This window comes from Diplotaxodon limnothrissa, unplaced genomic scaffold (assembly GCF_057381915.1).
Source record: "Diplotaxodon limnothrissa isolate DT_005_m unplaced genomic scaffold, D_limnothrissa_male_GT1.1 unmapped_scaffold_4, whole genome shotgun sequence".
Classification (NCBI taxonomy): Eukaryota; Metazoa; Chordata; class Actinopteri; order Cichliformes; family Cichlidae; genus Diplotaxodon; species Diplotaxodon limnothrissa.
In genome coordinates, this window is record NW_028188558.1 from 2,135,221 (window position 1) to 2,152,500 (window position 17,280).

General features: G+C 41.0%; 1 protein-coding gene across 7 annotated transcripts in view; it reads left to right on the forward strand.

Moving 5' to 3' along the window:
- The first annotated feature begins 495 nt into the window (after nucleotides 1-495).
- Nucleotides 496-17,280, forward strand: part of LOC146606877 (protein NLRC3-like) — a 563,637-nt gene continuing 546,852 nt past the window's right edge. Inside the window, exons 1-7 of one of the 7 annotated variants that reach the window (XM_085349330.1) lie at nucleotides 496-795; nucleotides 880-981; nucleotides 3,203-3,281; nucleotides 5,753-5,957; nucleotides 6,109-7,909; nucleotides 9,721-9,894; nucleotides 10,071-10,244. In XM_085349330.1, the coding sequence (XP_085205456.1) occupies nucleotides 707-795; nucleotides 880-981; nucleotides 3,203-3,281; nucleotides 5,753-5,957; nucleotides 6,109-7,909; nucleotides 9,721-9,894; nucleotides 10,071-10,244 (2,624 nt within the window). In that variant the 5' untranslated portion in view covers nucleotides 496-706. Of the gene's footprint in view, nucleotides 796-879; nucleotides 982-3,202; nucleotides 3,282-5,752; nucleotides 5,958-6,108; nucleotides 7,910-9,720; nucleotides 9,895-10,070; nucleotides 10,245-15,550; nucleotides 16,382-17,280 lie in introns of those variants that run through there. The other 6 variants (XM_085349335.1, XM_085349332.1, XM_085349331.1 and 3 more) reach the window with 6 other exon arrangements.

Sequence of the window (17,280 nt, forward strand, 5' to 3'; positions counted from 1 at the left end):
AATATTTACACACGAGACACCTGCAGAGCTCTGACGCTAAGCTAGCACACAGCATGCTAACACTAAGCTAACGCTAAGCTAACGCTAAGCTAACACTAAGCTAACGCTAAGCTAACGCTAAGCTAACACTAAGCTAACACTAAGCTAAAGCTAAGCTAACACTAAGCTAACACTAAGAGTTCTTACAGACACGAGTTAAAAAGCTGCTTTTAGTGTGTGATCAGAGTCCAGGACTGAGAGCAGCAGCAGAGCTGATGGATGATGAATTACTGGATGGAAGAAGCTTCTCATTAGCAGTGAATCAGTGTGTGTGCAGTTCTCTGCAAACTCAGCAGCAAGAATTAGTGTGAAGCTTTAACTCTGCTGATCCTCTTTGAATCCTGGATCAGCTGAAATGTTTAAAATGTTGTTCACACGTGTTGGACTGACTGAAGCTCCCAGTCACAGTGAATCAGTGTGTGTCAGTGAATGCATCGTGTGTGCTTCAGGCTCCATCTAGTGGACTGATAGCAGAGCAGCTGATGGCAGCTTCCTCTGCCTCACACTGCTGTCTGACTGCATCCAGCTGACACTGAGATGAAGCAGGAAAGAAGCAGCTGATATTTGGACAGCACACATGATGAAAGGAGGATTTCAGCTGATGTGCACATGAATGATTTGTGTTTCCTCTGCAGGTAGAAAGTGTGTGTGAGCTGAATTGAGCAGCATGGATCAGTGTGAGGACAGAGAGGAGGGAGTCCCTCCCTCTAAAAGCACTCTGTGTGGGGAACATGAGAGCCAGACCAAAGCTCAGAGGTGAGATGACCATCTCTAACTGTCCATGACTCTTCTCCATGTCACAGCTCAGCACTCACATCACTGCTGCATCATTATTCACAGGAACCAGCCTGGACCTCCACCCAGCTCTGTGTCCTTACAGAGTGACCGGTCTAAAGTTCTTCCCATTTATTTTAAAGTCCAGCCTGTGTCTGCTGCAGAGAGGTGAGCTGTTAGCAACATGAACTCTTTGATTAAACTGCTCGATGTTGTTGGATATAAACTACAAACACGTCGTTCCCTCAGTCCCATTTAAACTGTCTTTTAAAACAAGCCTTTGGTTTCTAAACAACTGAAAACCCACTTCAGCAAACAGGAAGTGATCAGAGCGTCCGTCCACTTCCTGTCAGGCCCTGCAAACATTTCATATTGAAGAAAAGTAGTTGACATCTCACATTTTTACTCCACCACATTCAACCATTTTGACATTTTACAGCATGAAACTCTTGTCACATGACTCCTGTTATGTTATAGAGTCATGTGACCACCAGGGAGGGATTTGTATGGATGAAACACATTCAAATCAATCTGATTCATCAATGGAAACATTTTTGGTGTAAATGCAGCAACACTGAAAACGCTGAAGATAAAAACACAACAGATGAAATATGAACAAATCGAGGCTTTGAATACACGTGTGTGTGTTTGAGACACAGAGATAAATGGATTGTGTGTCTGTCCTATTGCTGCGTGAGGGTTTTATTGTAGATTTTGTGCGTGTACACTTTTGACCACGAAGGTGTTGAAAGGGCGTAAAACAGTTGGAGGCACCAGAGTGAACACTAGTGCTGTCAGTAGATTAAAACATGACTAATTAATGACACAATCTTCTGTCATTAATCCTGATTAATCACAATTACTTGATCAATAGCTGCAGTTACATTTTTCCAACTTTATATTTAAGCCTGTAACAGACGTTTACACCATATAATGAAGTCAATGCAGAATAAACACAAAGAATGTTAAACGCTTCAATTCAAAGAGACTTTGAATAGTTTTCAGTCTTTAACTCAGCTTCTCTGCTGTAAATACAACTTTGTAACAAACATATATACTAAAAGCTAAGTGTGCACTAATATATAATAATATATAATCTATATTACTGCTGTTAATGAAAATGTTTAATCAGACTCATCACAGGGTTACTGTGGATTCATTTGGATTAATCACCATTAAACATCATTTTTAATGTAAACGAATCAAAGTTCATTTCATGAGCAAACAGACTCGAGAGAAAAGGGCAAATTTACACACTTAACATGTTTATTGAACATGCAAACATTGATTAACCTCCTGAATGAGCCGACCCCCCCAGGGACAGTCCTGCATGCTAATGATGGGCTCTGCTCTGTACCTGCAGGATTCTGTCAGCACAAACTCCTCAGCTGATCCTGAATCTGAGCCCATCTGTCAAACAATCATTTTCTTCACAGGTCTGTGGAGGTGGCACTGATCCTGCAGCAGTCTAACACTCTCTGTCACTCTTCTTCAAGTCTTTGACACGAGGAACCAAAACTATGTTATTAACAACACTAACAGGTCTGCAGTTTGTCCACTTGGCATCGGTGCTTTGCATTGTTGTGATATTTTAAGCTGGAAGTGCTTCGGTGAAAAGAAAATTCCTTCTGTCACGATGTGCAGAATCCTTCATGTTGGTCGGCTGGTCCGTCTTGTTATTTTTTTAATACTCAAACTTTCCATCGGGAGGTCAGTGTGTGTTTGTCATCTTCCATATTGAGCTGATTGGTTCAGCTTCCGTCACTAACAGATGTGCTGCACATCTGCACGTGTGCAAAGGTAACTCTACTCGGACAAACTGCTCGAAGTGCGTTGATAGAAACATTTCAGGGATTTTGAGTCGTTCTGCTCTCCAGATGTGTCGTGTTAAAGGTTTTTATCATGTTAATCATGATAACAGATGAACCCTAACCCTACATGTTAATTTTGACAGCACTGGTAAATCCTTTTTAATGTTCTTCTGTCAGATCATTGATTAGACTCGACTCCAAATACGAGACTCGGAAAACTCAAATGAAAACTCAAATCAAAGCAATGAGAAAAGGACTTCTTGTGTTAGAATGAAAACATATGGAAGTGGTCAGGTTTCAAACACTCGATGAATCTACTGCACAGTTACATTCAGGGACCTTTGGCCTCCTGAGAGCATTAGTTGATGGTTCATCACAGTTTTCTCAAAGTTTCCTCTGAGCTTCTGCAGCATCATCACTTCCATCACTGATGAAAGAAAGTTCATAGAAAACAGAAAATATATCTTCAGAATCTGAGAGTCTAAAACTTGACAGACTTGATTCAGATGAAGTTATTTGAGCAGAAACTCCTGGATCTTTATCCTGTGTTGATCTAATCCTTCATGGTTCCTCCACAGAGTGGAGCAGCAGAGCTCAGAGGTTCCCAGTGGTCAGTCTGCCCAGCAGCATCAAACACAGCTGGACTCCATATTTATGGTCTGTACATGTACAACAACTACTTTATTATTAATATTAATAATAATGCATTTATTTATAGGTCCCTTTCAGAACACCAAGGACTCTGTGGACTAAATGACCAAAAGAAACAAACTTTGAAATCAGACGGTGCAAATGTGATCACAGGGAAACGTTTTAAACATCGAGGCTTTAAACAGAAACCAAAGTGAAACAGTTTGTAGTCGAGATCAGTGGGAATGAAGCTGAATAACTGTTTCTTCAATAACTTTGAGCAATAAATGACAAATATGATGGAAATTAGCAGCATTAGCACTTACTAATGATGTTAGTCGACACTCGGCTGTATTGAGACGACCACATTAGGTGGTCCTCAACTGTAATGGAAACCAGTGGATCCAGTCCAGTCGTGGTGACCTGTGGTGAGTCGATCTGAGCAGCTACTAATGGAAACAGGGCCATAGATGTGTTTGTGCTTAATAACAGTGAATCACATGAGTTTTACATTACTGTTAAAATCTCATGTTGTTTGTTAAAGTGTGCAGTTCAGGGTGTGTTACTAAAACACTTTCCAAAGACCCAGCCCCCATAAAAAGCAGCCAATCAGCTTCTAAGAGTTACACACCCACACATATCTATCAGGTTAACTCTGGTCTAACACACTTGGATTTAGCTTGAAGAGTGTTTCTGTACGAGGACTGAAAATGATTTAATAAGCAGCTAATGTCCAAAGAACAACTTTGACACACCTTCATAAAACCTGCAGAGCAAAGAAAAACTAGCTGAAAGTCTGGCTGCTCTTATGAAAAGTACAGAGAAATTATGGGTCGCTCAACACTTGTGCACAATATAAGAGTTGAAATAAATCTAAAGAATAACTCAAAATCCTACAATCATACTGATAAAGTCATCTACAGCTAACTATCCAAGTGGATTTGTTTAAGACAGCTCCATCTGCTGGTGGCCCTCTGCAGGTGCATGAAAGGGGCGTGTTTATATTGAAAGTAGTAGAGAAAGTAAACCCCATGGGAAGGAGGAGGACTCTCAGCAGCTTCCAGCTCATATTCAGACATTTGACTTCTCACTGAAAGCAGCAAGTTTGAGTGTCTGTACCTTAGTTAGAAGAGATAACATGTCAGTAGTAATTAGAGTTGATTGAGCAATGCTGTCCTTGTAATGTAGTTTATGATTTTTATGGACAAGTCCAGTTTTTCTGTAGAGCCTCTCAAGTTGGTGACAGCAGCAGTGGAAGTTCACGTGTAAACCAGAGCAGCAAATCAGGTCCAAATGTGTTGTTCACAGTGAGTGGGATCATCATTGGCTGCTATGTTAACCTCCTGCAGCAGGATGTCTTTGGTCAGAGAATGGATAGATCACTAAGTCATTGTTGAGTTTAGGGAGACAGTAGACAGTTGCAGTAGGTTCAGCCAGTTGACACACAGTAGATAAAATAACTGAAGGCAGGAGCAGACACCTGTATGACTTTCCACCTCTCACATAGATTATTTCCCTGGGCAGCGCCCCATGGCTGGTAGATGTAAACAAAGCTGGAGGAGAGGATTTATTCATCTGAGAAAAGTCACAGAGTTGTGTCTTGATGCTCAATCATCCAGGTACGTAAATCCCAAAAAGCTTGATTCTGTTCATCTGGATGTTTTCAGTGGGAGAAACGTTTCATCATCATCAGGTGACTTCTTCAGTCTCAGCTGACTGCAGGTTTCAATCTTATAAACAGGACATTTGTATGACTGAAACCAGCCCACTGAAGGAACAATGGGCTGGGAGGTCAGTTCATTGATCATTGGTACGCATATTGTCAGGACCATTGATCAATGGTTGTTGATCAATGGTCATGAGTCCAGTTCACAGAGAGCTGGGGAATGGCTGCAATCACAGCATGTAAGATGGTGACAGTTGTACCCTTGGGCCCCTCCTCCATTCAGAGATGGTCTTTCCTTTTCACATAAATGGCCTCCTTGACTCCGCCCTCAAACCAGCGTTCACATTTACTCAGGACCTTCTTGATGTGAAGTTCTTCTGCTTCGCTGGCTGCTGTGTCTGTGGGGATGGTGTTTGTTCTGTGTTGTAGTGTCCTGATGACGCCCAGTTTGTGCCCCAGTGGATGATGAGAGTCAAACCTTAAATACTGATCTGTATGCGTAAACAGAGTGAACCTTTAAGACCAGTTGTCTGTACGATCAACTCAGTCACCTGAAACATCTCCAAGTTTCTGGCTTTGATCATCAACCTGTTGGTAGTTCAGCTCTGAACACCAGTGAAATGTTTCTCCCACTGAAATCGCTGCATTCATATGAACAGAATCAACGCTTTGGGATCACGGAGTTGTGGACAAAGTCTCAGTTAATCAGATAAAGTCAAACCTATAATTGGTAAAGAGTTCGCGGATGATATGCCCCTTGATCGTAAAGAAGTGGATGTTGTGTGGACTAAAGTTCAGAGTGGTGGGTCATTCATAAAGTATTCTGTTCCAGCTGCTGGAGGACAACATCATCACTTTTGTGAAGAACGAGCTGAAGAAGATCCAGAAGGCTCTGAATCCAAATAAGCCCCAGTGCTTGGAGTTTCAGAGGGAGGATGATGAGCAGAGGAGAAACAGCAGAGAGGCATTTGTGAAGATCACAGTGGACTTCCTGAGGAGAATGAAGCAGGAGGAGCTGGCTGACCGTCTGCAGAGACGTAAGAGGATTTATCTAAAGATTTAAGCTGCTGGATAAATGAGAGACTTGTGACACCAGTGTGTTCAGTCATTTTTCAGTGGGTCAGAAATTGTCATCAGCATTTTGTAAAATATGATTGTTAAAGTTGTATTTTTATTATTATTATTCAGAACTTCCAGCTGCTGTTTGTCATCGTAACCTTAAATCCACCCTGAAGAAGAAGTTCCAGTGTGTGTTTGAGGGCATCGCTAAAGCAGGAAACCCAACCCTCCTGAATCAGATCTACACAGAGCTCTACATCACAGAGGGAGGGACTGCAGAGGTCAATGATGAACATGAGGTCAGACAGATTGAAACAGCATCCAGGAAACCAGACAGACCAGAAACAACAATCAGACAAGAAGACATCTTTAAAGCCTCACCTGGAAGAGATGAACCAATCAGAACAGTGCTGACAAAGGGAGTGGCTGGCATTGGGAAAACAGTCTTAACACAGAAATACAGCCTGGACTGGGCTGAAGACAAAGCCAACCAGGACATCCAGTTCATATTTCCATTCACTTTCAGAGAGCTGAATGTGCTGAAAGAGGGAAAGTTCAGCTTGGTGGGACTTGTTCATCACTTCTTTACTGAAACCAAAGAAGCAGGAATCTGCAGCTTTGAAGACTTCCAGGTTGTGTTCATCTTTGATGGTCTGGATGAGTGTCGAGGTCCTCTGGACTTCCACAAAACTACAATCCTAACTGACCCTAGAAAGTCCACCTCAGTGGATGTGCTGCTGATAAACCTCATCAGGGGGAAACTGCTTCCCTCTGCTCGCCTCTGGATAACCACACGACCTGCAGCAGCCAATCAGATCCCTCCTGACTGTGTTGGCATGGTGACAGAGGTCAGAGGGTTCACTGACCCACAGAAGGAGGAGTACTTCAGGAAGAGATTCAGAGATGAGGAGCAGGCCAGCAGGATCATCTCCCACATCAAGACATCACGAAGCCTCCACATCATGTGTCACATCCCAGTCTTCTGCTGGATCACTGCTACAGTTCTGGAGGATGTGCTGGAAACCAGAGAGGGAGGACAGCTGCCCAACACCCTGACTGAGATGTACATCCACTTCCTGGTGGTTCAGGCCAAAGTGAAGAAGGTCAAGTATGATGGAGGAGCTGAGACAGATCCACACTGGAGTCCTGAGAGCAGGAAGATGATGGAGTCTCTGGGAAAACTGGCTTTTGATCAGCTGCAGAAAGGAAACCTGATCTTCTATGAATCAGACCTGACAGAGTGTGGCATCGATATCAGAGCAGCCTCAGTGTACTCAGGAGTGTTCACACAGATCTTTAAAGAGGAGAGAGGACTGTACCAGGACAAGGTGTTCTGCTTCATCCATCTGAGTGTTCAGGAGTTTCTGGCTGCTCTTCATGTCCATCTGACCTTCATCAACTCTGGACTCAATCTGCTGGAACAACAACAAACAACCTCCAAGAAATCTAAATTATTTAACAAACCAAAACTTCAATCTCTCCACCAGAGTGCTGTGAACAAGGCCTTACAGAGTCCAAATGGACACCTGGACTTGTTCCTCCGCTTCCTCCTGGGTCTTTCCCTGCAGACCAATCAGACTCTCCTACGAGCCCTGATGACACAGACAGGAAGTAGCTCACAGACCAATCAGGAAACAGTCCAGTACATCAAGGAGAAGCTCAGTAAGAATCTGTCTGCAGAGAAAAGCATCAATCTGATCCACTGTCTGAATGAACTGAATGATCGTTCTCTAGTGGAGGAGATCCAACAGTCCCTGAGATCAGGAAGTCTCTCCACAGATGAACTGTCTCCTGCTCAGTGCTCAGCTCTGACCTTCATCTTACTGTCATCAGAAGAAGATCTGGATGAGTTTGACTTCAAGAAATACTCTGCTTCAGAGGAGGCTCTTCTGAGAATGCTGCCAGTGGTCAAAGCCTCCAACAAAGCTCTGTGAGTAAACATGTTGTCATCGCTTCATTGTTAAAATCATGGGAAATAAATCAGAAATGCTGAGTTCAAAGAGCACTGTAACATTTTTTTAAAATAGTAAATTAAATGATCATCAGTCACTCGGTAAATATATGGTAGTTTTAATGTTTCACTCCAGCATTTCTAAAACACACTTTGTTCTGTAACTCTTATCAAAGGACAATCCAGACCCAGCCTATAAGAACATGAGCTCTGATGCTTCAGCCCCTCTGACAGGTTTATTATCCTCAGCTTGTTCATTTGTCTCCAACTCCAGGAGTTTGGTTGTTTTATTCTAAAGCACAAACTTCACCTGCCAGACTTCACCTACATCTTTTTCTGATGTTCATAATTTAAGTTCAAGTTTGTATCTCACTTTCAGTGCACACCCTCCCTTTTTAAATATAAATCTCTGCTGTGCTGTCATGTTTTCATCCTGTATGGAGGGAGAAACTCGGTCTTCATTACTGAAATTGCCTCTAAGGTCGTGTTTGTTGTCAGTAACCATATGTAACTGTAAGGCTTCCATAACCAGTGTTATCACAGAATTACTCTCTGGGTCCTCTACAGTTTCCTCCCACTGTCCACAGACATGCAGTTAGATTACCTGCTGATCTAAACTTCATGCAGGTGTGAGTGAGAGTGGTTGTCTGTCCCTCTGTGGGCTTAGTGGAAGAGACTGGATGGATCTCTGCTTTGTCTTTGATATATCCTGACAGCAAACATTCTCCATGAAGTCTGCATTTTCAATTTAATTCAATTTTATTTATATAGCACCAAATCACAACAAAAGTCGCCTCAAGGCACTTCATAGATACAGAGAAAAACCCAACAATCATATGACCCCCTATGAGCAAGCACTTTGGCGACAGTGGGAAGGAAAAACTCCCTTTTAACAGGAAGAAACCTCCAGCAGAACCAGGCTCAGGGAGGGGTGGGGCCATCTGATGCGACCGGTTGGGTTGAGAGAAGGAAGACAGGATTTCAGCTCATTTCCTTTATACACACCTTTAACAGGAAGAGTTTTATACAGCTAGTGTTTAAAATCAAGTGTTATTCACAATACACAGGTAATGAGCATGATTATTGAATTACTAAAATTTTCTAAAATAATTGTTTTAGTTAATATTGTATGACAGTGTACACAGAATTATTAGCTCAGTAGGCAGAGTGGTCGCCCCATGATCATAAGGTCAGGGGTCGAATCCACCGAATAGTTACCTTGTGGTACCCCTGAGCAAGGTTCCATCAAGGTACCAATCGTGTGCACTGGACTGGTAGCACTCATAGTCTCATGGGTTTAAATAAATTTTAAAAAAAAAGGGTTCAACATATAAACAAATTTAATTTGATCACATATATTGTTTGTTTTTTTTTTGTTTTTGTTTTTTTCCTTTCTCTCACAGACTGAGCAGCTGTAACGTCTCAGAGAGAGGCTGTGAAAATTTGTTGTCAGTGGTCAGCTCCCAGTCCTGTAGTCTGAGAGAGCTGGACCTGAGTACCAACAGCCTGAAGGCTTCAGCAGTAAAGCTTCTGTCTGCTGCAGTGGAGAGTCCACATGCCAAACTGAATGTTCTGAGGTCAGATCAATTTGTATTCTGTTTAGTTCTGTTTGTTTATGTGTTTGATGTTTGTTTTTGTTTATGTCTTTATCCAGTTATCCTTGTTTCATAGCATTTTTATTCATTTCAAAGTTAAACAGAAGTTTTACTAACCTGCTCAGCACAAGACAATAAGCTATTGCACCCTGATTACACTTTAACAACAATCTTTATTCATGTTTTTATCTTCAGACTTAACATCTGTGAACTCTCAGAGGAAAACTGTGAAGCTCTGTCCTCAGTTCTCAGCTCGCAGTCCTCTAGTCTGACAGAGCTGGACCTGAGTATCAGAATGCTACAGGATTCAGGAGTGAAGCTTCTGTCTGCTGGACTACAACGTTTAAACTGTAAACTGAATACTCTGAGGTCAGATCAGAAAACATTTAGTTTTTAGAATTATTAATTAAAGTTCATACATATGATGTTGTATCTTAGTATGTTTATGTTTCCTTTAAAAATAGAAAGTCAACATTTAATGTTGTGAAATGTATTAACAAACTCTACATGAGTACTTGTTTTATAGATTGTCTTTTATTTTTCAGACTGAGTGGCTGTAACCTGTCAGAGAGAAGCTGTGAAGCTCTGTCCTCAGTCCTCAGCTCCCAGTCCTCCAGTCTGAGAGAGCTGGACCTGAGTAACTCTGACCTGCAGGATTCAGGAGTGAAGCTTCTGTCCGCTGGACTAAAGAGTTCACAGTGTGCAGTGGAAACTCTCAGGTCAGGATTCAAACTTTTCCACAGATGATCATTTGAAATGTGATTTATATTATTGTATAAACAGGTAACTTTTACAGCTGTCAAGTGAACTTTTATTTACATTTGAGTGGATAATTGGACTCTGAATTACTAAAAGTTGTTATAGTCATGTCTTTGTTTATTTAAAAAAATACTTCATGCACTGCCTAATTTAAAGATTTAGGCTCCTTTGGGCCCATAATATATATATTTGATTTCTTTGTGAATGAAATTAGGAGGATATTGGCGACTGCTGATTGGCTCGCTGTTTGTTTTTTATTCACAGTACTTAATTTTAAAGGCTGATTTCTCAAAATGAGATGTTTATCTTTTCTTCTACAACACGTGGAGCCACCAAATCTTCTTGCTTGATTTATTCATTACAGTTTGATTTAAAGAATATTAGACTCGTAACATAATAAATATATTTATTTCACTTCTTCTTGAGAGAAAGAAAGGGATGACTGGGTGAGCTCCAGTGGTTCATCCCAGCAGAGAGAGCGGCACACTGGGCTGCAAATGATCACAGTAGTAATGGCCATAGTTTGATAAAACAGGCAGTCTTACCCTGTAGATAATACAGGGTTCTGGTGCCGATGTGGGGGAGGGGAGTCGCCCGGTACTAACTACATACTACTAACTACCTCATCCAGATGTCTTCCCTACTAAACCTGATAAGAAGTAACTGCAGTAGCCTTATAGGTCAAATCAGTTTCACCTGTTAAAGTTAGCTCCACTATTAATTAGGGGTGGGGGAAAAAATCGATACTGTGTAGTATCGTGATATTTTGTTTGCTAATAATGTATCGATACAGGGACAGCAGAAATCGATATTTTGTTACAAACAATTTTTTCTCTGAAGTCAACATGCTCTGGAGTCAGAGCATGTTGACTTCAGAGCATGTTGATCCTTTTTCTGAGCAACAATCCTGACATTCCTTCACTGTCCAAATGTGTTTAACTTTTTTTTTGGCAGCAATAAACATGACAGTTTACTTATTTTAATTTAAGACATGTTTAATTTTAATTAAGTTTGAAACTTTTTTATTTAATGTAAAATTATATATTTTTTTAAATTTACTTTCAAATTCTTCAGTTGCTGAAGGGGCTGCATAGTTTTCATAAATTGCATAGTTCAGAATAGCTATAATTGTACCAGATGGTTGCATTCAGTTAAGTTGGACTAGACTGTAATACAAACCGTTCAGTTTGTCAACAATAAAACTGACTGAAATGAGAGAAAGACTGAGTGTGAGACTTTGATATTAGATAAAATGAATATTGATAAAGTTTACCTTTATGTGCAGAATTTAAATATCGCAAAATATTTTAAAAAATCGCAATAATATCGTATCGTGCGTTAAGTATTGTGATAATATCGTATCGCGAGTTGTATGGTGATTCCCACCTCTACTATTAATGGTGTCACTTGTTATTTCTGGGATGAGTTTAGTAGCCTGAACAGCTGCTTAAAGGAAAGTAATTAAATAATAAAAATAACCTAAGTCCGGGGGAACCTGCAAGAGCTGTTTGCACAAAGAATAATGCTCAGACTTTGAGGTTTTATCGTTTTACACAAGGTTTAAAAATGAATGTCCACAATTGAATTGCAGAAATTGTTATTGAGCTAATACTGATGTAGTTGTTATCTTTGGTAAGGAGAGGTTGGAGGAAGGATGAGCACAGTCAGGCCTAAAGATGCTCTTAATAATAATAATGGATTGCATTTATATAGCGCTTTTCGAGACCCTCAAAGACCCTTTACAATCCCACTACAGGGAGTGCAGAATTATTAGGCAAGTTGTATTTTTGAGGAATAATTTTATTATTGAACAACAACCATGTTCTCAATGAACCCAAAAAACTCATTAATATCAAAGCTGAATGTTTTTGGAAGTAGTTTTTAGTTTGTTTTTAGTTTTAGCTATTTTAGGGGGATATCTGTGTGTGCAGGTGACTATTACTGTGCAGAATTATTAGGCAACTTAACAAAAACAAATATATACCCATTTCATTTATTTATTTTTACCAGTGACACCAATATAACATCTCCACATTCACAAATATACATTTCTGACATTCAAAAACAAAACAAAAACAAATCAGCGACCAATATAGCCACCTTTCTTTGCAAGGACACTCAAAAGCCTGCCATCCATGGATTCTGTCAGTGTTTTGATCTGTTCACCATCAACATTGCGTGCAGCAGCAACCACAGCCTCCCAGACACTGTTCAGAGAGGTGTACTGTTTTCCCTCCTTGTAAATCTCACATTTGATGATGGACCACAGGTTCTCAATGGGGTTCAGATCAGGTGAACAAGGAGGCCATGTCATTAGTTTTTCTTCTTTTATACCCTTTCTTGCCAGCCACGCTGTGGAGTACTTGGACGCGTGTGATGGAGCATTGTCCTGCATGAAAATCATGTTTTTCTTGAAGGATGCAGACTTCTTCCTGTACCACTGCTTGAAGAAGGTGTCTTCCAGAAACTGGCAGTAGGACTGGGAGTTGAGCTTGACTCCATCCTCAACCCGAAAAGGCCCCACAAGCTCATCTTTGATGATACCAGCCCAAACCAGTACTCCACCTCCACCTTGCTGGCGTCTGAGTGGGACTGGAGCTCTCTGCCCTTTACCAATCCAGCCACGGGCCCATCCATCTGGCCCATCAAGACTCACTCTCATTTCATCAGTCCATAAAACCTTAGAAAAACCAGTCCTGAGATATTTCTTGGCCCAGTCTTGACGTTTCAGCTTGTGTGTCTTGTTCAGTGGTGGTCGTCTTTCAGCCTTTCTTACCTTGGCCATGTCTCTGAGTATTGCACACCTTGTGCTCTTGGGCACTCCAGTGATGTTGCAGCTCCAAAATATGGCCAAACTGGTGGCAAGTGGCATCTTGGCAGCTGCACGCTTGACTTTTCTCAGTTCATGGGCAGTTATTTTGCGCCTTGGTTTTTCCACACGCTTCTTGCGACCCTGTTGACTATTTTGAATGAAACGCTTGATTGTTCGATGATCACGCTTCAGAAGCTTTGCAATTTTGAGACTGCTGCATCCCTCTGCAAGATATCTCACTGTTTTTGACTTTTCTGAGCCTGTCAAGTCCTTCTTTTGACCCATTTTGCCAAAGGAAAGGACGTTACCTAATAATTATGCACACCTGATATAGGGTGTTGATGTCATTAGACCACACCCCTTCTCATTACAGAGATGCACATCACCTAATATGCTTAATTGGTAGTAGGCTTTCGAGCCTATACAGCTTGGAGTAAGACAACATGCATGAAGAGGATGATGTGGACAAAATACTCATTTGCCTAATAATTCTGCACTCCCTGTATTCATTCACTCTCACATTCACACACTGGTGGAGGTAAGCTACAGTTGTAGTGGTAGGTTAGGTTTTGCCCAAGGACAAAATGACCAAGACAGAGAGAGCTGGCTCATCAGACAGACAAGCTCATCTTGTAACCTACTGGTTCGCTGGTCAGCACACCAGCTGACTAGCGAACCGGCTAACTAGCACACCAGCTAACTAGCACACCGGCTAAATAGCAAATCAGCTAACTAGCAGACCAGCTAACGGCAGCCACAAGCTGAAGGACGATTAAATGTAGTGGAGATATCAGAGATGACACTGGTGTGTCCGATTCACTCTTTAGCACTCTGGTCACTCCGGTGTGTCAGCCAGAACACCACTGAAGGCCAAATGATCCCAGCATGTGGAATAAAGAGCTTAAGGTTTGGTTTGAGACACTTTATTCTTTCACTGATTGATTCTTGCGGCTGTGATCATGTGTGTGGTTTCTTACAAAAAGGAAGTACACAATACAAATACATGACAAATAAGATGAATAGATAAGTTACATATCCAGTTATATGTACGTACATCAGTATAGCTAATATAGCCATATATAAGGACAAAGATCACAGTACTATAATGCAGTAATGTTAAACACAAAGGTGTATATCTACATAAATCTGTCCTATCAGTGATCAGGGTACTGTAGTATACTTCCACTACATAAACTATAGAAACTAAACGACATTAGTGTGACTTTAAGTTACCATCAGTACAGACGAACTGATGGTAGTTGTACAAAATAAAGGCTTTGCAATTATTGTGAAGGGCTTCCGGTTAAACTAAGATCAGCTGATTACCTCATAACAAATTGTTTGCTATAGAACGCAGCTCCCACTCTTCATTAATATCATGTACTGTAACTCCCAAGTAACCATGGTTACCCAGCCACGCCCAGTAGTCTCCAGAGAGACCAACAGCTGGTGCACGTTGTAACGCCGTGGCTTTCATAGTCTCTCCTTTTTCCACAGCTCATGTGTTCTTCTTGTGATGGTGCGTCTTGAGGGAGGCTCATACATGCCGTCATTTGTTGATCCTAAGAACGTTCCTCAGACCGACTTCTTCAACAACACTAATCGGCCTGCAGTTTGTAGCTACTCACTTCACTGTGGTGTTTGTTAGCTTGTCTTTCTTTGGTTTTATCCTGACTCCTCCCACAAGCTGATCCTACGTAGTCTGCCCAAGCCTCCCACCTCTGTTTGTTTGGGTGGTTTGTTTGCTGCCATCAACAGCGTGTAATGCATTTAAGTGATACTTCAGACATGAAGTACTGCGACAATAAAAAACTCAACTTTGCTTAAAAATAACTTTAGTTGTATCAACACTGCCCTCTGGAATAATTAGACTTTGGTGACAAACTGATGTGATCTCCATGTTTCCTTTGTTGGACTGTGGGCGAGTGTCAGAACTGAATGTACTGAGTAACATGTGGAGTTTAAATATGTGTCAGTTCCAGTTTTAGAGCTCTAAAGTGCAGCTATCATGTTAGGAATATGTTAGGAATAGACAGGAACACTGAGGTCAAATCTTTATTTATCCAGTTCATCTGTAGGCTGAGCTCAGTCCATCCATTTAGTGAAATGATGTTTAAAGGTCTCCTTGTTCTGTGAGCGTGCACAGATCCTGAAGCAGAAAGCCTGGGTTAACAGAGAAATGATCATCACTGTGATGATGCTCACCATCTCTGACTGGGATTTGAGGTTTTGTCAAAGCAGCAAAGAAAGCCTGGCTATGTTGGACTGGGTGTGGAAGCAGCTCCCAGTTTGAGTTCAGGAGACAGACACCCTCTCTACTTTGACGATCAGCTTCAAACTTTCCTTTTTGATAAAACTTATAGTTAGAGCTGGATCAGGTGACCCTGAACCATCACTTAGTTATGCTGCTATAGAGATGGATAACAGATGGATTGTTGTTTTGTGTGTCTGCAGTCTGTCAGGCTGTCTGATCACAGAGGAAGGCTGTACTTCTCTGGCCTCAGCTCTGACCTCCAACCCCTCCCATCTGAGAGAGCTGGACCTGAGCTACAATCATCCAGGTCTCTCAGGAATGAAGCTTCTGTCGGCTGGACTGAAGGATCCAGGCTGGAGACTGGACACTCTCAGGTATGGAGAGAATGTCTGATATAGGAGGAAGAGCTGGAATCATTTCCTGTGTCTTTCACTCACTTCCTGTTTGTTTCCTGCAGATGAGACATGAACAATCACACATGCAGGAATATTTTCAGGGACAGACACACTAGTCTAGCTGGATAGTACATGGATATTTATGTAGGGGGTCTTCAAGGAGTCTGTTTGCAGGAACATTAATGATAACTGATAAGTCATGTTGAGAGTTTCATTAAAAGTAGACTTACAGTTAGGTAATATTTGGACAGAGACAACATTTTGTAACTTTAGATACAAGTATCAGCCATGTGTGTGTTTCCCATGCTGTATGTCCACAGTCACAGTGACAGTCAGTGACACTGACAGAAGGATGAAACAAGGCTGTGAATCATTTCAGTCTGTGTGTGTGACAAAGAGGCAGACAGGAGCAGCTAACATTTGGAAATGGAAGCTTACTGGAAACACTACATTCACGGCTGAATTCACAATAGATTTGTTCTCAAGTGCACATTTAGCAGCTAATGCTAATACTGTTTTCCCTTTGCTTTCTACAGCAGCTATTGCTAAGTAGGCCACTTTGCTCCGCTAAGGATTTGTGTGACCATGATGGAGACTCTGATAAGCTAATGCTGCTAAGCTAATGCTGTTTATGGGCCCTGTTAGAATCAATATTTCATTCTCATTCTGTTGTTTGAGAACAATATTAACGTTTCACATCATTATAACACAAGAGAAAAGGGTATTGGCATTAGCTACTAGTGCTTATTCACCTCAAATTACCTTTAGCTGCTAATGGTAGCCTACTTAGCATTAACTCCTCACTAATATAATGCTAATTTACATCAAATTAGCATTAACTGCTCATATTGTTATAAGGAAAGAGAAAACGGTATTAGCATTTGCTACTAATAATTATTCACCCCTAATTAGAATAAGCCGCTAAAAGCAGCCAACTTAGCATTAATTCCTCACTTTGTTGTTACCCAACGGAAAAGAGTATTAGTATTAGCTACTATCATTTTTAATAAGTAAGAGAAAACAGTATTAGCAGTAGCGCATAATGCTAATTCACGTCAACGTAGTATTAGTTAATAATGGCAGCCTACTTAGCATTAACTGCTCACTAATATAATGCTAATTCGCATCAAATTAGCATTAGCTGCTCAAGTTGTTATAAGGAAAAAGAGAAAACGGTATTAGTATTATAATTATAATACTAATAATTATTCACCCCTAATTAGAGTTAGCCCCTAATGGCAGTCTACTTAGCATTAACTCCTGACATTGTTATAATGCAGGGGAAAAGAGTTACCATTATCGGATAATGCTAATTCTCATCAAATTAGCATTAGTTAATAACGGTAGACTTCATATCATTAGCTGCTGTCATTCTTACAAAGCAAACAGTATGAGCATTAGCTGTTAATCCTTTTTCATCTAAAATTAGAATTAGCCACTAATGGCGTATTGTTAAAAAGTAAGAAAAAACATTGTTAGCATAAGCGGATAATGCTAATTCATCTCAAATTAGTATTAGCTAATAATGGCACCTG